The sequence below is a fragment of the Pteronotus mesoamericanus genome, unplaced genomic scaffold (assembly GCF_021234165.1).
Source record: "Pteronotus mesoamericanus isolate MK-2021 breed Mesoamerican mustached bat unplaced genomic scaffold, CSHL_Meso_final contig_164, whole genome shotgun sequence".
In the NCBI taxonomy this organism is placed as follows: domain Eukaryota; kingdom Metazoa; phylum Chordata; class Mammalia; order Chiroptera; family Mormoopidae; genus Pteronotus; species Pteronotus mesoamericanus.
The window spans coordinates 15,201,936-15,223,327 of NW_026555065.1; the positions used below are offsets into that span (position 1 = coordinate 15,201,936).

General features: G+C 35.3%; 1 protein-coding gene across 2 annotated transcripts in view; it reads left to right on the forward strand.

Annotated features, from left to right (window-relative positions):
* The window catches only part of DMXL2 (Dmx like 2), a 134,525-nt gene that overhangs the window by 106,620 nt on the left and 6,513 nt on the right, over positions 1-21,392 (forward strand). Inside the window, exons 25-40 of one of the 2 annotated variants that reach the window (XM_054565427.1) lie at positions 57-248; positions 1,744-1,820; positions 3,355-3,485; positions 5,653-5,901; positions 9,853-10,031; positions 11,054-11,184; positions 11,707-11,792; positions 12,216-12,417; positions 13,228-13,345; positions 16,591-16,653; positions 17,455-17,541; positions 17,846-17,967; positions 19,120-19,258; positions 19,917-19,977; positions 20,107-20,234; positions 20,818-20,895. In XM_054565427.1, the coding sequence (XP_054421402.1) occupies positions 57-248; positions 1,744-1,820; positions 3,355-3,485; positions 5,653-5,901; positions 9,853-10,031; positions 11,054-11,184; positions 11,707-11,792; positions 12,216-12,417; positions 13,228-13,345; positions 16,591-16,653; positions 17,455-17,541; positions 17,846-17,967; positions 19,120-19,258; positions 19,917-19,977; positions 20,107-20,234; positions 20,818-20,895 (2,043 nt within the window). The remainder of the gene's footprint in view (positions 1-56; positions 249-1,743; positions 1,821-3,354; positions 3,486-5,652; positions 5,902-9,852; positions 10,032-11,053; positions 11,185-11,706; positions 11,793-12,215; positions 12,418-13,227; positions 13,346-16,590; positions 16,654-17,454; positions 17,542-17,845; positions 17,968-19,119; positions 19,259-19,916; positions 19,978-20,106; positions 20,235-20,817; positions 20,896-21,392) is intronic. The other variant, XM_054565428.1, reaches the window with a different exon arrangement.

Consider the following 21,392-nt stretch of genomic DNA (forward strand, 5'->3'; position numbering starts at 1 on the left):
TTGTTTTTTTCTCCTTCATTTAACAACTTTGAAAAAAAAAAATCTCTTACCTACAGGAAACTACCGTGAAGCAGCTCCAGTCTCCACTGCCATTACCTACTACCCTACCTCTGCTTTCAGCAAGTATTGCATCAACAAAAACAGTCATAGCTAATCCTGTACTGTACTTAAATAATCACATCCATGATATACTTTATACTATTGCTCAGATGAAAACACCACCTCACCCCAATATTGGAGATGTGAAGGTAATGTAAATTTTATGATCATTTGATCTTGTACACACTGAAAAGGTAAATATGTTATACTTGTCTACCAATTTGAACTTAGAGGAAATACTTCAAAGTGCTCTTTTGTGCTACCTACTCACTTCTCATCAGCTCAAGACTATTTGTCCAATGAATGTAATTTAAAATTAAGTATTCTTCTGGAAAAGTTGTCTTCCTTTAAGAGAGGCAAATATTGTTTTGATAATAAAATTAATCCTCTAGATAGTATTCTTGTCACTTAATATTCCTTTAGCTCCTCCATTTCCCTTAAATGAACCATTGAGAAATGTACAACTATTGCCTTTATGCCAAGATATTATAAAAATACAAGTTCAAAAGGCCATCTTTGAGAGAATCATGATTGATCAAAAGTAGGCCCAAAGAAAGTATCCTTGTAACTATTTCCCTGATGATTGTGTTTATTGTTCAGTAATTAGGGGTAATCAAAATTTTGGCAGTCTTATTACCCAAAATTAAACCTATACTTTGTTTTGAAAACTTAAAAATGGATGGAGCGTGGCAGGATTTGGAGAGTTGATCAGACTTTTACTGTGCCAGCCTAAGTGTATTTGTACTGTGCTTTTTCCAGTTCCAGTGGCCAATGTCATTTCATGTCCCCAGCATTTTTATTTCTTATTCCTTTTGTTTGAAAGGTGTGTTCAATCTTTGGTTGTATGCTCTCCTGAAGGACCCAAGATTTTCCTGGTCATGGCAACCTATTAGAGATTTCTAATCCATAGCATGAATTAATCCATTTCAGTATTTTAGCAGAGATTGCTTAAATTATTTCTTAGATTAATACAGACACATACAGAAATGTATTAAGTGCATATAAATTGTAAGTAAACATTTCTAATTTTTGGAAATTTGGATGCTTACAAAGAGTATGAAACTTTTTCTGATGTCCCTTCAAATTGTAAGATTTTATGAGTCTGAAGATGTTGATTCAGTCCATATGGCATTTTAGGATGTGGTTTTTGTATTATGTTGATAATTTTTAAACTTTCTAAATTAAAAATTTAGAGACTATGCACTCCTCATAAGTACTAAGAAAATTATTTGCTTCTGGAAAATCAGCCATTTCACAGAGTGATTGATATATTTTCTAAACATTTAATTCATTCATATTGATAAGCTCAAGTCTTTATTTTCATCAAGGGGAACTTCATAAAGCAGGTTTAAATAAAAGCTCTGAAAAGTCTATACCTATTTGGCTCTGTTTTTATTTTTTATTTTTTTGCATATTGCATTTTAAACTAATTGCTAGCAAGCTGAATTAATTAGCTTTGTTGTGAGCATGCATAAAAGTTGGATGAGTTTTATTTTAGAAGTTTTAAAGTACAGTTAGTAGTCTCATATAGGAAAATCTAGTCTTATACTATTGCTAGTTTCCTGAGTATTTTCTGATATTTAAGGTATTACTATTGTGTGGACATGTTAGTACAAAATGTAATTGTGGCTGTTTTGATTTTAGGTGCACACACTTCATTCATTAGCAGCATCACTTTCTGCATCAATTTACCAAGCATTATGTGACAGTCATAGCTACAGGTAAAAAAAAAAATCACCCATAATAGTATTAATACAGCATAAATATTAAACTATTCCAGAGTTATATTAAGGTTCTATTTCCTAGGGACTGAAAAGTCCTTAAATAGCACTGCCATGTTTGCTTTAATAGATGAGAGAGAATGAAAACAAATAATTATTTATTTAATTTAGCTGTCATTTAGTAACAACAGAGACACATAGAAAATGACAGATAATAAATGGAAATTATCATCACCATCTTCTTATTTTTCAAGAAGAGTGTTTACTATCCAAAACAATTTATAAGTTAAAATTAAGTTTTCTAATTTTTTTCCTTAGGAAATATTTCTTTTAGCATTGGATTAACCTCTATTTATTTAACTGACTTTAAGTTGAAAGAGGAAGTACTTTTGAAAAATGAAAAGGTACATTCCTAACATTGAATTATTAAAATCAATTTTACTTACCCATTTGCATGTAATATAAGAAGTCTTTGGAAATGATGTCAAATTGAAGTAATGGTTTGACTTTTTAAAATGTCAGATTGCCTTCATAAGTGTATACTTTGCATTTTAGTGACTAAGCTGTATAGGTAGTAAGAAATCACTTAAAAAGATGACCCAAATTTAAATGAATTATGTTAATAAGTGAAAATTTATAATATACATAGAATTAAAATTAAATTTATATTAAACATGTCTAGATCTTTTTTTCTTGTAAATTTAGCAGCCTTTTGTGGAAAGACTCATTTTGATATTGCATAAGGAATTACCTTCTCAAAATGTCCCGTATTCTGCTTTTAGCCTTATGAGGCCGTGTCTAAGTATTCCACAGTCTTAGACATGTAAATAAGGAAAACACTTTTATTTAGTTGACTGTGGTCATCTTAATGCTCAAAGACAACTTGTTATGAATCCCTGGTAAAAATGGTACCAAATAAGAACTCAAATTTTTTTTAATGTGCATTTCCTTGCCTGTAGGCTGTGATTAACTCTCAAGGGTGTTAGGGTTACTTTTGCTTTTGTATTTTCTTCAACTCTACAAAGATGAGGAAAATAATTATTTAGGCACATTTTGGCTTCAGAGTTAGGTATTTCTAAAATATTCTTCAGATTTTAGTTCATATTTTAATTCAGGGTTAAACTTTTACAACTTTGTAGAGCTGAGAAGTGCAACAGGACAATACCCTGAAACTTTCTAATATATCCTAGGACCAGCATCAGTCTCCTTACCTCAGACTTTAAAAAAATACTTAAAAAAAAAAAATGACTGAAGAAAAGATATTAAAATATTAAGTGACATCTGGAAAAGGTTTTAAAAAACTAAGTGTCATTTGCCTAACAGTAAAATTTGGTAGTTTGGTATTTGGTTTTATAAAAATATCAAACATTTGCTACTAACGTCAAGAATTTCTAAAAATGAATTCTTACTAGAGCAGTGAATTGAGATTTAGGAATTTTTTTATTATAATTATCTAAAATAAATATGTATAAAGTCCAATTGCTTATTACCTCTGTTAGGATGATAAGCAGCTGAACCCTTATATTTATTTTAGCAGTCAAACGGAAGGAAATCAGTTTACAGGAATGGCCTATCAAGGACTTCTTTTAAGTGATCGTCGAAGACTAAGGACAGAAAGCATTGAAGAACATGCAACACCAAATTCTTCTCCTGCTCAGTGGCCTGGTGAGAATTTGTTTTCTTTTTAATACATATTTAGCAATTCTTTTTTAAAATGCTACTAACTGGTTTCCTGAATGATGTTCTTTGTGGATTTGGTGAATGTTTTTGTTTTTGATAATGTTTTCTGCCACAGGTTAAGTACATATGTACTGTAATATTGTCTGAAGACTCAAAGCTGAGGCTTCAAAGGGCAAGGTTTCCTTCATAAGAACATATTGTCTTCCTTATCCTTAGAAGTTCTTTTTTTAAAGTTATATTTTATTGATGATGGTATTACAGTTGTCCCAGTTTTTCCCCCTTTTGCTGCCGTCCACTCAGTACCGCCCCCTCCCTTGGGCAATCGCCATATCATTGTTCATGTCCACGGGTCATGGGTGTAAGTTCTTTGGCAACTCCATTTCCTATACTGCACTTTACATCCCCATGGCTATTCTGTAACTACCTATTTGCACTTCTTAATCCCCTCACCTCCTCATCCATTCCCCAACACCCCTTTCCATCTGGCAACCATCAAAATGCTCTCTGTATCCATGATTCTGTCTCTGTTCTTCTTGTGTTATTTTAGTAGTAATTTTGATGTGGTTGTCAAAGAGGTGAGCCATGTGTGCCTAAGCCGCGATCTTGACTGGAAGTCCTCATCCTTAGAAATTCTGAATTAGAGTTGTAGAGAGCAATATGACAGAGATATTCTCACAAATATATTAGACAGAATACAATTATTCTCTAGTATAATTTTCTATATTAGGATAGGAATGATCATTCTGTAGCATATACGTCTTGCTGTCTGCTGATCCCGCTTTTCCCCTGGTTAGCTTTTTTCCCCTTATTGTCCACATTTCAAACTTCCCCCACTCTCTTAATATCCTTTTCTGGTCTGCCGTGTCATTTAATTTTTACTGTACTTGCTTTGTAACTCTGAGTTTACATGTTAATGATCATTGTGAAGAGGGACAGGAAAAAGAAGTAACAAACTCAGTGTGTATTTAAAATTCATTTATACATAAGCTTATGGAAACATTGTTTCCTTTTAGCTTTTATTGAAATAATTTGATTTTATAAAAAGTTGCAAAAAATAGTACAGAGGATTTCTCTATAACCTTCATCCAGAATCCCCAGATGTTAACATATGCCATATTACTTTATCGTTCATTGCTTCTCTCTCTTAATCTTTCACTAAATTTGTATGTGTATAAATATGTATTCTTTCTGAAATATTTGGAAGTTGCAGACATGATGCCCTTTCAAATCTAAATGTATCAGCCTTTCCTAAAAACAGACACTCTTTTAACTCTAGCATAGTTACCAAAATTTCAGCATCTTAATATTGATGCAGTACTGTAATCTATAGATTTTTCTCACATTTCACCATTTATCCCACTAAATATCCATGTACCATTTAGTTGTAATTTCTCATGAGTTTCCTCTAATACAGAGTAGTTCCTCATTCTTTCTTTCTGTCTCATGACTTTGCCACTTCTGAAGAGAACTAGTCAGTTATCTTACAGAGTGTCCCTCAATTTGGATTTTTCCTGATGTTTTCTTAATATTATATTCAGGTTATATATTTTTGGTTGCGATACCAGAAAAGAGAAATTGTGCCTTTCTCAGTGCAAAATGTCAAGGAGTTCATGATGTCAGTTTGTCCCATTACTGGTGGTGTTCACTGATCTCTTGGTAAGGTAGCTTCTGCCAGATTTCTCCTTTGTAAAGTTACTGTTTTTTTCCTTTGCACTGAGTATCTTTTGAATAGACACTTTGAGATTGTGTGAAATATCATACTTTCACCCACAAATTCTAGGATGTAGTGATGATTCTTTCCTGAATCAGATATTACAGTGGAGGTTATTACATGGTGATTTTCTAATTCTATCATTCCTGCTACTGATTAGTTGAAATTATACTGAAATTGTATGGTAAGGGAGAGCTTTCCCTTCTCCCCTTTTTAATTATTTATTTGCTCATTTCTTATATCAGTATAGAATAATGGATTCTTATTTTTTTGTAGGTTGTAAACCATCCCTATCATGTTTATTTTGTTGCTCAAATTATGGAAATATGTTTTTCATATTATATAGGTACATAATTTTGGTTAAATTGCAATTTTGGTACTTTTTTTCCCTTCTGGATCTTTATGCTGATATACTTTTTATGGTATTTTATACCCTTACAGGTGTGAGTTCACTTAGTAATCTCTTGTGTTCAGCTCAAGATGAAGACCAGCCAAAATTGAACATTTTGTTGTGTGAAGCTGTTGTTGCTGTTTACTTAAGTTTACTGATACATGCTCTTGCCACGAATTCCTCCAATGAATTGTTCCGACTTGCAGCCCACCCATTAAATAATCGAATGTGGGCTGCTGTTTTTGGAGGGGGTGTAAAACTTGTTGTGAAACCTCAAAGACAATCAGAAAATATTTCAGGTAAGATTAGTGTATGTAAATGTAAATAATTACCATTGGTAAAGGAAAAGATTTTTTAATATTTTAAGAATTTTTATTTTGAAAATCAGTGATGCTTAAAGTATAATCACTCTTGTTAGGACAGTAAATAACTAAATTCATGTTAAAATAAGAAATTACAGTAATTTCAGTTGAACGATTTTTTGATACCTGGTCAAATTTAAGGTGGATAAAAAAGAAGTAAAGGAAAGGTAAAGATAAGTGAGGAGATTATGTTAACAAAGGAGGCCATGGAAAAGGGATAGTTTGTAATTAGAGAAAAAAGATTTAAAAAATTTTTAAATTTTCTATTATAGTTGATGTACAATCTTCTATCAGTTTCAGGTATACAGTCCACTGATTAGGCATTTATATAACTTAAAAATGGTCACCCTGATAAATCTAGAATCAGTCTGACATATATAGTTACTACAGCACTATCAACTATATCCCTATGCTGTACTTTACAACCTCATGACTGTTTTGTAACTACTAATTTGTACTTCTTAATCCCTTTACTTTTAAGAAAGAAGATTTCAATAAATCCTTTTAACCTTTGTAGAGCATACCAGCAACTGGCTTCAGAATAAGTTTATGGTCATGTCCAAGATAGCTGTTATACTCATGCACCTTGTTTATTCATTCTATTTTTTGTATGTTTTCCCCCTTATAGATTGGAATATATTTTTCATCTCACTTTTTAAGGTGGTAGGATATGGGAGATTAGACTAATGCCATAGGAAAGCTTTCCTTCTTGATGCTGAAACACAGAAATCATCTTAATTCATCATTAGTAATGGTTATATTACAGTTGAACAATTAGTGGCACAAGTTTAAATGGCACAGGTTCTAACCTGTGTCCTTACTGCCCAGGTAGATTGAAATGAATAGTCTGCTATGTAAAGCAAAATAAGGGAGGAGATCTCGCCAACTCCTGTTGCTTCTACTCCCATTATAGGTGGATGACTCTTAAACTTTCTTCTTACCCAGTTGTAGTCCACTTTAAATTTAAAAGTTTTCTTTTAAATCCCCAAATCACTTCTATTCCTGAACTTTTCTATTATTTTTTTATGGTAATTCATTCATCAGGTTATCCACACTTAAAATCTCTGAGTATGCATTCATACTTGCACTCACTTAACACCTACCATCTGCTTTGGAGATATGAAGTGAACAAAACAGACAAATCCTTCCCCTTCATGAAGCTTACCTCTAGTGGAGGTAAAATTAACAAATAAAATTTCAAGTATGATTAGAACTCTGATAAAAATAAAGCAGAGTTAAGTGGAGAGGGAAAGCAGGTAACGGCAGTTCAGTTAGGTTAGACAAAAGACGCATTCCTGATTAGGGAGCAGAGCCTTAGGGAAGTTGTGATCACACCATACAGAGCATCGCAGGCAGATGGAGTAATGGGGGCGAAGGTCTAGAGGTAGGACTGAATTTGGCCTTTTCTAGGAACTACAAAGGGGGCCAGAATGGCTTTCATGGGGTCAGGGGGAGGGTGTCCAGGGATGAAGTAAGATAAGTAGCTGGGGGCAAGGGTAACTTAGGGTTTCATGGATCATGGTATGGACTTTAGTTCTTCTAAAGAAAGATAGGAAACTACTGGAGCTTTTTAAGCATGGAGGTGACATAGTCTGATTTAGGTTTGTCCCACTCTAGCTGCTGTGTGGAGAGTAGACTGTACAACAAGAATAAAGGTAGGGTGCAGGATGGGAGGCTATTGTTATTCTCCACTTAAAAGGTAATTGCGGGCCTGGCCAGATGGCTCAGTTGGTTGGAGCAGCACTAAGAGGCTGTGGGTTCAGTTCCTGGTCAGGGCACATACCTAGGTTTCAGGTTCATTCCCTGGTTGGGGCACATATGGGAGGTAACCAATCACTGTTTCTCTCTTCCCCTCTCCCTCCTTCCTCCCCAAAATCAATAATACAATATATCCTTGGGTAAGGATTTCAAAAAACAGATAACCAAGAATGAATGAATTTTATTACTTCACAATGTATGTAAGTCAGATCATTATGCTGTATACCTTAAACTTAGACAATGAGTCATGCCAATTGTTTCTCAGTAAAACTGGAAAAAAGGCTGGTAATTACAAATGTTGGCAAAGATGTTTAGCAACTGGAACTTCCATATTATTGGTGAGGATGTAAAATGTACAACCACTTTCGAAAACTATTTGAGAGGTTTTTTTAATCCTTACCTAGGGATATGTTTATTGATTTTAGAGAGGAATGGAGAAAAAGAAAGAGAGAAACATTGGTCAGTTGCCTCTTGTACATGCCATGACAGGGGAGATTGAACCCACAACCTAGGTGCCCTGACCGGGAATCAAACCCTCAGCCTTTTGGTGTACGGGATGATGCACCAACCAACTGCACAACCTGTCCAAGGCTAAAAGTTGTTTATAAATTTGTGACCCCTTACCCTGTGTTCAAACAATTTCAAATCTAATTATTTATGTAGAAGAAATGGAACCATAGGTTCACACAAAGTTTTGTAAGTGAATCTTTATACAGCTTTATTTGTAATAGCTCCAAACTGGAATTAACAAATGTCAGTTGCTAAGTGAGTGGGTTTAAAAAAATAAACAAAATGTGGTATGCACATATAATGGAGTGTTACTCAGCCATGAAAAGGAATGAAGTACTACTACATGCAGCAGCCAGCATGGATCTCAAAAATATTATGCTAAGTGGAAGAAGCCAGACACAGAAGTCACATACTGTATGATTCTATTTATATGAAAGATTCAGAACAGGTAGTCTATAGAGACAGAAAGCAGATTAGCGGCTGCCATGGGCTAGAGAGACGGAGGAATGGAGAATGAATGCCTAATGGGTATGGGGTTTTTATTTGGGGTGATAAGAATGCTTTGGGATTAGATAGAGATGGTGGTTGCGTAACAATGTGAATGTACTAAATGCCACTGAATACATTTAAAAATGGTTAATTTTATGTAAATTTTACCTCAATTGGAAAAAAATTAAAGGAGATTTAGCTTAGGGCGTTAAGTGAAAAGTGGTCATATTTGGATATAATGTGAAGTTACTGCTGATTGTTGATGGATTGTGTGGGGCATGGGAGAAGGAGGAGTTGAGATAGAATTGTCATTTTCTGTGGTGTGGAGCTTTAGAATTGGAGTGGGGTTGACTCCTTTCTGGCTCTCCCATATCCAATAAGTTCCTGAATCCTTTTGATCTTTTTCTTACATATTCCTTGTATTGAGCAGTTTCTCACAATCTTTACCACCCACAATACTAGTTCAGGCCCTTCTCATGTCATCTGTCCATACTCCTCTCTAATTGATCAAGTAAACCACGTCTCATCGTGTGACTAGCTCAAGACAATTTTTGTGAGAATGTCTTGATAAGCTTTTAGGATAAGCTTTGAGCCTCATACCCACAAGCTGGTCCTGGCTTAACTCTACACTGTTGTTATTGCCCTCCCTGATTCCTATCTGGCAAAAGTAGTTTTCTCCTTATTTACCCAAACTTTTGATCACTTATTTCTGTTGTCTCTTTTATCTTTTCACCTGGGCCCTGGCTCTTTTTTTAAGGCATGCTTTACATCCTATAAATTCAGTGGATCTTGAGCAACATAGCCAGAAATAATCAGTCAAGTACTCTCCTTATGACTTACTGAATATACCATTTATTTAGTACATTATACCTAGAACTACTTTAATCCTTATTCTATACAGCACACAGGCTGTTTCAGGCAAGGATAGCCTTTTACGATCTATCCTCATCTCTGCCAGGATGGCTGGAATACTGATGCAGTAACTAGAATTTAGAAGCACTAAACTCTAGATGCAAGTAAGTAATTTAGTCTGAACTAAAACATGGTAAAAGTGGAGTGAAAAGAAAGGTTAACTCATTGAATTAATACTGGAAAATAAATGCTTATTTTTTTTCTTTTCTTTTTATTCAGCACCTCCTGTTCCTTCTGAAGACATAGATAAACACCGGAGGAGATTTAACATGCGAATGCTGGTCCCTGGAAGACCTGTAAAAGATGCTACCCCACCACCAGTGCCTGCAGAAAGACCATCTTACAAAGAAAAATTTATTCCTCCTGAACTTAGTATGTGGGATTATTTTGTTGCAAAGGTAAGGTGTGTGAGGAACACAGGTTTTAAGTGAGTCTGTTTCATTAACTCTGTACATGCATCACATAGGTATGATGGGGCAGCTTCTGGCCCGAATCACTATAATTTAGACATTTAATCTCTCAAGTCCAGAAACTGAATAGTCAATTCAAGAATGATCAGATACCTGATGATGGGTAGACACTTGATATGGATGAGACAGATTAAAATTATATGGGATTTTGGTATAAATGTGAAGTCAGTTTATTAACATGTAGCTGGCATCATCATTTTCTAGTGTCTGGAATACTTGGTTCTTCCACCTAGATTCCCTTCATCTCATTACCATAGTTCCCTTGGTCAGCATGGAATTAGAGCAGAAATTTGGGGGTTTATTGTTACCAGTCCAAAGTGTGACACTTCGGAAAGGCAAAATTCAAAACATCAGAGATTAGAATAAGGAAAAATTTATTGATTGAGAAGGTGTCAGCTGAGAAGATGGGAGCCCTGATCCTCCAATTCCATTTTAAGAGAGTACAGAGCTTACGCTTCTTTTACGCCGGGGAAAAGGAACATGGGAGGGATTGTTTTTGTAAAGTCTCAAGCCCCAAGCAGAATTCCTCTGACAGTTAGCCAGTCTAAAGCAGGAGCTCTCAGCTGGAAGGCCACAGCAGGGCAGGCCCAAACAAGATGGAGCCAGAGACACCAGGCATTTCACCTATTGCATCATCAGGCGTGGCCCGCGACACATCTCTGTTCCTCTAAGCAGAGGAAATGCTTCTGGGGAGCAGAATTGATGGAGACTAGAGCCATTGTAGTTCCATTTAGTGTCAGAATTTGGGTGCATCTCTTACTTTTCAGCGCTTTGTGTTTTTGAGCTCATCACCTGTTAACATTTCCCTCTTCATAAGTGTTAACACTGTTGTCACCTTGCTGTGAGTGTATAAGAGGGAATACATCTCCCATTCTGCCTCCTCCCAATGATAAGTTAGGGAAAAAACAACCCAAGTATATATTTAAAAATAACTTTACCTTTTATTGCAGCCATTTCTCCCTTTGTCTGATAGTGGTGTTATATATGATTCTGATGAAAGCATTCATAGTGATGAAGAAGAAGATGATGCTTTTTTTTCAGACACACAAATTCAGGAGCACCAAGATCCAAATTCCTATAGGTAAATAAGGCTTTTTTCTTTTCCTTTTTGTCTTTTGTAGAAAATCCTTATATTACTAATTTTAAGTAACATTATCACAGACTTGTGAAACCAAGAACTGACTTAGGTTTCAGGTTAGGAATTTTGTACCTTTTCAGGTAAATTTCCAGAAAGTACAGTATTTCTTTCACATCCAGATTCAAAGACTAGCTTATATACAGAGTACAAACACAACATTTTTAGTGAGGGAAAAATATGTAATTTGTTGTTGTGTTATTAAAACTTCGTATATAATTTCCATGTGGCTGTGGTAAATCTTTTTTCATCAGGTAATTTCCATATATTGCAAAATGTATTGTTGTATATCTTTTATTTTCAAAGACTAAAAAGGTGCCTTTTTAAAATAGTGAGTTGTTATAAAAGAACAGCTTTTTTTCTGTGCAGGCAGATTGGGCTAAACAATCAACAGGGATCATTCCTATACTTCACTCATGATTTTATTTTCAATTAAGGAGAATTTTTTTTTTTGTCCCTTTTGAACAGCTGGGCTCTTCTGCATTTGGCAATGGTTAAGCTGACACTTCACAATGTCAAGAACTTTTTCCCCATTGCGGGACTAGAATTTTCTGGTAAGTTTGGAATTTGAAAATTAATGTTAATAAATATAATAAATTACCATCAATTTTTCTTTACAAAATCCTTATGGAAGAGCCTTTGGTGCTAAAAAAGAAATTACTGCATTGGAGATTTAAGAGGTCTTGTTTATTTTAGGCTCCAGTCTGTGTTTTTAAATACATAGCAAGAATTACTGTCTTCCTAGAAAGCTGAAAGATAAAGCAAAAAATCAGACTGGAGAATCTAGATAGTTTCTCAGCTGATTTTACAGAGCTGGCTTTCTTCTTTGTTGAAAGCATTAAGAATCCAAATGGCATTAGATTAACATTTTCAAATTTATTGTATTTTTAGAAGTTTTGGCTATAAATTCAGATAAATACGTGGGATGAATCAACATTTTTCATCAAAATAAAATGACATATTCTGTTACTTCTTAGAGTTGCCTGTAACATCACCATTAGGTATTGCTGTGATTAAAAACTTGGAGAATTGGGAACACATCTTGCAAGAGAAAATGAATCAATTTGAAGGTCCACCTCCTAACTATATCAACACATATCCAACAGACCTTTCTGTAGGAGCTGGACCAGCTATTCTACGAAATAAAGCTATGCAAGAACCAGAAAACACTCCTTTCAAGTAAGAATGCTTTTTTAATGCTGAAGAGAGTATAGCTTGGTTTAATCTTTCTGGAACACAGTTTAGCAAAATATGCCAGTAGCCTTCAAAATATTCAAAACTTTGAATCTGCAGTCCTATTTTTATCACTATATGCTAATATAAGACATCTTGTTAGAAAATTATTTTTCCCAGTATTACCAGTATAATTCAGTAGACAGTACCTTTATATTCAGGGAAAAACATTTGTTATTATTATTTTTCATTTTAAGAGCTTTTACAGAAATTCTTTGAGATAATCTATATATGCACACAGGTGCTACCGACCTTTTTTCAGCAATCTAACAGTAAACATTATTTTTCATTGATGTTTTGATTGATGAAATGTTCATCTGGGCTCCTTTTGATAAATGGCATGCTTTTTTTCCTTGAAACAGCTGGCCATGATTCAAAAGAGTATTGCTTATAAGCTTGAAGAGCAGGGAGTTTTAGCTTGTTAGGATGTTAGAAATTAAATATATCACTTATCTTCATTGGTGGTATGCTTTAACCAACAGAACCAACCTAAACTATAATTTAAAAAGCGAATAATAAGAGAGTCATTTGACTCTCAGCTCAATCTGCTTACAGAACCTGAAATTAGAGAATTAATTGCTAGATTTTTAGAAGAACTAAAAATTAAAAATGAAATAAATTGTAAAATTTTGTTAGGCTCAATGCTGTATCTTCTTTGCCATAGATAATGGAGGTTTACAAAAAAAAAAGTGTCTGCAAATATGAAACACATTTTCTGTAGACTAAAAGAGTGTGATATGTTGATTGTTTTAATAGATCCCGGGATTCCTCTGCACTTCCAGTCAAACGACTTTGGCATTTCCTTGTTAAACAAGAAATCCTTCAAGAGACATTTATTAGATATATTTTCACTAAGAAAAGAAAGCAGAGTGAGGTATTTTGAAAAAAAACTTTCTGTTGTAATTTTTGTTCAGTTTTCTTTAACATTTCTAATGAAGTCCATGCTTGATTTATTTTGAAGTTTACTTTTTTTGTTTGGAACTTATCTTTCATACATCATAGGTAATAGTTTACCAAACTACAATAAATTTTTTTAAAGTAAAAACTTATCATTTTCATTTCATAACAATGAAATGACATAGGTCCCTTGATAAATTGTGTATACTCAAGTGAAAGTTGGTACTGCCTTTATAATATTTGCCATTGGGCTTTTACATGTAATAAACCTTGTGATGGGTGGTGTGGGGAATTTGATACATAAATGAGTGTACTCTGTATCATGATTCTCTGAATATCACTTACTGAAAATACAAGATAGCTGTGGGAAAGCATTTTCTTTATTTAGCATTTAGAAATGAACAGGATAAACTTCAGAAGCAACAAATTCAGGATAATTTTGTGAGAGAATAAACTACAGAAATACCAAATTCAGGATGAAGGAAGATTGCTTTTACAAAGTGAGTCAGAGGCTCTGCACTGCATGCTGATTTTTAACCTAAATATAAACTAGCAATGTTATGCCATTCTAGATTTAAGAAGAGGCAGGAATTTGGGAGACTGGCATGGTAGAACTGAAAATGATCTCTTCCTTGTATTATAAAAGGAAGGGTACATAGATCTTTTATATGAGCATTTAAGTTTATTTGGCTATTTAATGAGGTAAAGGACAGTTTGGAGCATGTTCTCAGAGCAGAGTGTCAGATGTGAGTGAAGATTTGGTGAACAAAATTTATGAGAAAAAAATGAATTATATTTCACTTAGGAAAGTGAAAACTGAGAGGGACCGTCTACATGATTCAGTTTCCTAATGTAAAATAGAGAACTGCTTCTCAGTTTTCCCCATACTGAAAGCAGCAGACTCTACTGAACTCATTCTTTGCCCTAGTTACCCACTTACCTAGGTGGTAGTTGTGGTCAGCCCTTGTGAAAAGTTTTTGTTTTCTCTGTGGATTCAAACTACATACTTAAATGAGGAATAAGGGGATTGAACTATAGAGATTCTTGAGTCTTATAAGCTTTTTTTGATACCAAAAAGCATGGGTAGAATTGATATTATTGATGTAGGATTTGTTAGAGGAATCACAGAACTAAATTAATTTCCTCTTTCATTTAATCCACTGTTTACACTGTTTCCAGTAGTGATGCTGAGTCCAAATGCCATAAGATACAGAAATCTAAGAAATAGATATAAAATAAAAGATAGTTGTTTAATTAGAGCTCTCCTATTCACAGGATGCCAGTTGATTGAAGGATTAATTTTCTGTATATTTAGTTCTTCACTAAACATAATGACCTATTGAAAATATGCTTTAATTACTCATAAGGTTTCTAGCAATTTGGTTGGGTTGGATTGTCAGAGCCTCAGGGTACTGTGAGAATCCAGGTGTTTGGGTTGTTTGGACCCTTAGACTTCTGTCTTGCTCTTTAGGTTCTAATCTCACCTCTCGGGTTTCCCTCTTCCTTAACTAAGCCCCTCCCTCTTTCTGCCCCTTATCGCCCCTTCTTTATGCCTCTTCGGTCTCCGTGCTCTTGGGATCAGCAGCCAACCTATTTTTCTACATATGTTCCTACTAGCCTAGAGTCTCCATGAACAGGGAGGCAGGTCAGAGATAAATAGAACATTTCTTAAAATGCTGTATCAGCATTGGTTGGCTCTAGGGAAGGGAAGTACATAGTTGGGATTTTGGATGGGAGGAAGAATTTTTATCATGTATCCTTATATACATTTTGAATTTTAAATTGTTGAATGAAATCCTGTCCAGTGCTGTTGAATAGAACTTCCTGTGATAATGGACATTTATGTCTGTTCTGTACCATACGGTAATCACCAGCCACCTATGGTTATTGAGCAGCTGAAGTGTGGATCGTGTTACTGAAGGGCTGAGTTTTTAATTTTGTTTAAGTTTCAGTAGCCACATATGGCCACTGTATTGAATAGCATAGATGGGCTGAAAAGTTGTCTTCATTAGGGAAAAAAATGTTAAAGCTGTTAAGACAAAATATAAACTGATCACTAAGTTCAGAAATGTGCAACATTATTAAAACTACCCATCTACAAAGAGAATTTTCTTAAATCATTTGATAGGATTATGGTAAATTCAGTGAATTAATTAGTAAAATAGACAGACTAATCCTACAAGTGCTAGTGTATTTCCTAATTAGGGAAAAAAGACTTAAAAAGAAAATTCTTCTGAGAAATGCTGAAATTTTAGATGTACTCATACGGAAGTTTTACTCATTGACTATATTAAAGAAGAATCTTCCACAAAATAGGTTTTTGTGAAATTGACAAATGTGGCAAACTCAGGCGCTTCATTACAGACAAGTAAGTTGTTCAGCACTGTGTCCTCTGCACATGTCACCATTTTTTCACTGTCAGCTGCAGGAGCTGCAGGAGCTGCAGCGCAGTCCTGACGGCAGGGTCAGAGAATTGGGTCCTTTTGGCTGTAAGTGAAGCAGTCACTTCAGGAGGTATTTGAGACAGTGTATTGCTCTGATCAAAGCTTCAGGGGTTTCCACGGCGAAGCCAGAAGTATTGCTTCCGATTGTAGCCCTTCCTCATGGCCCTGTCGTCAACCAGGAGCAAGTTATTTGTTCTTTCCCATGCCTCATTTATCAAACATTTATTTACCTAAAAGGAGAAAAATCATATTATTAAGTAAATGGTCGAAGTGAATTCTACTCCCTGAATTTATTTTCAGGGATATATCCCTTATGAGTAAGGGTGAAATAATAATCAGTACTTTCAATCTGTGTTTAGAAATAAATAGTTTTAATTTGTATTTGAAAGAAGCCCCTACAGGCTAGGAAAATGTGTATTATAGCGTACAGCTGCTTGTACAAGTAGGTCTTATTTTTAGAGATTATAGTTTAAGTTAGAACTTTAAGTTATATAACTGATACACAGATAACTAATTTTTATTTTGAAATGCCTTTTATATATGTAATAGTCACATTAATTTTGCCTGGTTTGGTTTGCTTTGTGTTGTGTATATGATGATGTCACATTTTACTCAGTTTAATTTCTTTCATGATTTTTTGCTTTTAAAAAAACCTTGCAAATTTCATTTTTACCATCATTAAGTGATGGAGTGACCATTTCAGTTTGAAATTTTTTATTCTCTTTATAATTTTGTTTCATGCGTGTGTTTTGTGTTTGTGGCGGTGTGGTGTTATTAGTCTGTAGAAGAACATGTGGAGCAGGTCAAACAAAACTACGTAGCAGAAGATGGTCATACCAAGGTAGTATTCCAAGCTCTTGTATTTAGCTCATTCTTTAAAGTTCAAGGAGCTAACACCTCATCTCTAATACTAACCATGACTTGCACAACCGGCTAATCAGTCCGAGTACTCATTGCGCCCTTATACCTCAGTGACAGATGGTAGCGGATGCTGCACTATGGCTGGCTGGCTCTTCCTGCCATTGGTGCTTCTCTTCCTTACTTTCTGTTCCATCTCCACTTCAGTTACATTTTCCAATCTCTTCTTAAACATGATTGTTTATCTTTCTTCTTGATTCTGCCTCTTCTTTCCTTCCTGTCACCTTTGACCCTAAGCTACTGCACCTCTCATCAATCTCCTTCATTCCTTTCTGTTTTTCTTTCTAACTTCTTATACCTGTCTCATCACCCTTACTTGAAAATGTTTCACTTTGTATGTGACTCCTTTGTCTTTCTGTGTCCATTTTCCTTTACTCATGCCTCTTATGTATACACATTCTTATTGTAGTATCTTTGCACTCTTTTGGAAGAGGTAAGAGACATACTACTGTCATAAATACTAGTGAAAACTCTGCTGGCTCTCTTTTATGACAGTTAATTTGTATCCTAGAATCAGAATGGAAATATTTATAATTGGGGTGATAAAAGGGCATCAGAAAATTCAAGCTAATTCCAAATCTAATTTTCAACACGCTGAAATTACTGGTACCTTATTACTTGCTGCTGCTACATTTTCTTCTTATCCTCCCTTTGATGTTGTGGGGTGTGCAGATCTCTACAGGGAGCTATGCTGCAATAACTGACATCGCTGACTCTTTTGTAGGTTGAAGCCGATCTGGGCTATCCAGGTGGAAAGGCAAAAATCATTCATAAGGAATCAGATATGATTATGGCATTTTCCATTAACAAGGTAAAAAAGCTATAGTCATTATAAAGAATGTACTTTTTAAAAATATTTATTTATTTTTAGCGAGAGGGGAAGGGAAGGAGAAAGGGAGAAAAACTTGGATGTGAGAAACATCAATGGTTGCCTCTTGATACACACCGCAACTGGGGACTGAACTTGCAGCCCAGGCATGCGCCCTCACTGGGAATCAAACTGGTGAACTTTCACTTTGCAGGATGACGCCCAACCGAACCACACTAGTCAGGGCAAGAATGTACTTCTTTTTAGTGAAATTGCTTAAATTATTGACTCCACATTTGCTTTACAGGCAAACTGTAATGAAATTGTTTTGGCTTCAACACATGATGTACAAGAACTTGATGTTACTTCTCTACTGGCCTGTCAGTCATACATGTGGATTGGAGAAGAATATGACAGAGAATCCAAAAGGTTCGATTGTCTTATATAGTCAATTTTAAATGTAGTTTTCTTCAGAAGGTTAAATGGTTATGCACACAATTTGAATTACCTTGAAAAGTATATTTGTATCTATCTCCCTTCATTTGGGTAGGAGACAAACAAATTGGTTCTCCTACCCAATAAAAGGCACTACTTACAGCAATGAGCAAATTACTCACACCTGTTCCATTAGTCCCTGAACTGTTCATGGTGTTTGAGTCAGAATAATCCCCAACACCAAAGTCTAACGCTGACAGATGCCACTTTGACATTTAACTACAAAGAAATGTCAGGAATTATACAATATTCAGTAAATTCAGCTCGCCTGGATAATTAAAGCAAAAAGCGTTATACACAAATGTATTCATTCATTATATGATTGAGAATCACATTTACTGAATGATTTCCAATGTTTCTTCTTATCCCCTTATAAGCATACATTTTTTACAGATGAAAATGTAGACGACTTTGCTTTTCAATAAAGCTATGGACATTTACCAAGTGTTCTGTAGCACTTTCCTGTTTGAGGTTTCTCCTCCACGTTTGCCCTTCCTCTGCTTTTCTCCAGACTCTTGAAATTTGTACATGCTTGGGAACAGCGCCACGATAACGTCCTTGTTCTTTGTGTTTTCTGTTTTGTCAGTATATAATATGACTAGATTTCAATATTGCACTTCAGGGTAGATATAACCATATAATATGATACAGTCCATCATAAAAATTACTTTAACATTTTTATGTGATAATTGGTACCTTAACTTTAAGAAATCTTTAAACTCAAATTTCTTTAAAATGTATGAATTTGATACATGAGATATCTGTACTTGAGAACATAGAACCTTTCTCTATATTTGATTTTAAAAAATCTCTGTTAAATGCTTGATAACAAACATTCTACTTGTGCAGCAATAGAATTACCACTGAACAACACTTGACTAAATTTATATTTTGTCTGCAGGGAAAAAGTTAATCAGTAGGAAAATTGGTTACGATTAGGACATGGAGCTAAGTTTTTCTCATGGATATTTATTCATTTTAAAAAAATAAAAAAAAAGTCCTGTGTATACACAAAAAGCTCTGTAATTGGAATATGTATAAAGAGAAAATGGAATTTTCACAGTAACACGTAAATGTTTTTCACAGTTCAGATGATATTGATTATCGTGGTTCCACTACAACTCTTTATCAACCCAGCGCATCATCCTACTCAGCAAATCAGGTGCATCCGCCTTCATCTCTGCCATGGCTGGGCAGTGGGCAGACTAGCACTGGAGCCAGTGTGGTATGTAGTTTACTATTAGGTGTGGTTTCTGGATATGGACTCCCTCAAAATAAGTTGCAATCACTTTGACCTGGGAATGATCCTGAAGGTTAGGAGCAATGACTAGTTAGTAGATCATCATAATAATAGCTAACATACTGTGAGTTTCTGAGGCAGGTGCATGCTTTTTCTCACAACAACCTTAAGTGGTAGGTGCTATTATTATCCCCCGCTATCATTTTATAGATGAGCAAACTGAGAGGCACAAAGTGGTAAAGTGGAGTTAAAGAGGAATTCATACCTACTCTAAGTGTGTGAAAAGTGCATCAGTAACATGGCTAGTCACTGTAGTTCTACCCTGAAGACTCTGGAGACACTCCTGACATCCTCCGGGAGGGGCACTTGGAGGAGACTTCCCTTTATCACTAGAGGAAGCTGCTTGGTGTCTTCCCAGCCCACACAGGCCAGGGCTCTGCCAGTAAGTGACTGCTTCTGCAAGTTGTGCAGACAAGTCTCATATGTTAAGTGGTTCAGAAAATCCACAACAGGGCTTATTTCCATAATTAGCCAGTTGTAAAAGAATAAATTTATCAGAGTTAGAGTTGGCCTGAATCATATCCCTCCTCACCTCTTCAGTTATGCACAAAATGAATTCATTTTTTATTATCTTCTTTTAAAGCTTATGAAGAGGAATCTACATAATGTTAAGAGAATGACTTCACACCCAGTTCATCAATACTGTAAGTCTTTTATGATCCGAGGACTGTAAAAGGTCCCTATCATTTTGAAGTTGATTTATAGAATGGAAAATATTGGGACTCTTTCTGTAGCTTTATTTCTTATTTCCTGCTTTGCCTCTTGTGTTTCAGATCTTACAGGTGCCCAGGATGGTAGTGTAAGAATGTTTGAATGGACTCGACCTCAGCAACTTGTCTGTTTCCGCCAAGCTGGCAATGCAAGAGTTACCAGATTATATTTCAATTCTCAAGGCAACAAGGTTAGTTCTTGGCCGGGGGGTGGGGCGGGGGGTGGGGGAGAGGGCAGGGGGGTTTACTGCTAAACTCATCTGAAAATAATTGTAGATATTTATGAGTAAAAGGTTAGTAAAACTCTATCTAAAAGCAAATTCAGTGACCTTGTATTTAAGCTGAGCAGGTAGTTTGTTGGTGTCTGTTTATATATCTCTATATCTACCATTAAAAGCATAAATCCACAAAATTTTGTACGGATTAATTAATTATCCACTTAAAGATACTGAATATTCTGTGAGGGTAAAGAACCCTGTTGAGTGTATTGGTGGTGCCAGTCAACACATTGAAACACCTGAGAGAAACCTTCTAGTTTCTTAATGAAGTGTATTACAGGCAACTGGAAGAAAACAGTAAAACACGTGTGGAAATATTGAATAGGTGGCTGGATATTTACAGTATTTGGACTTCCTTGGGAATTGCACAACAGAAACATAGGGATAGGCAGAATGTTAGTTAAGAGGGGACTAAGTGACTCTGCTTTCCATGAATGTTTTTACTTTTCATGTGGATACTAAGAAGCGGTGTTTAATAGTTAGGCCTTTCTTACAGTGCGGTGTTGCAGATGGAGAGGGTTTTCTGAGTATCTGGCAAGTAAACCAAACTGCAGCAAACCCTAAACCGTACATGGTGAGTATCACTCAGCACTCCCGGAGCGTGTAGAAGCCACGTGCTCATGAAGTGTCTGTTTCAGACAGTGAATCTCACTGGTGGGTCAGGTGGGGAAGGGGCAGCTCTGTGCAGTAGCCACAGCCCAGAACCCTTTATTGCCCTGGTTTTACACTGAAGTGGCCTAAAAACAAAAACCTTGTTTTTTACAGCCTAAAGAGGGCCAATTATATTTGAAAATTTCCAGGAGATTTCCCTGTGTATAGTCCTACATAGGATACATTTTTTTCCCCACTTTTATCCATTTTGAAAACTATTTTTAATGATAGAATTTTGTAGTGATTCATTTTAGACACCTATATTACAAATCAGACCTGTTCTATGTACAGTTGTCCCTTGGTATCTGTGGGGGATTGGTTTCCAGGAAATATGGATGTTCAAATCCTTTGTGTAAAATGGCAGTGTGTTTGCATGTAACCTACACACATACTGCTGTATACTTTAAATTACTTATAATA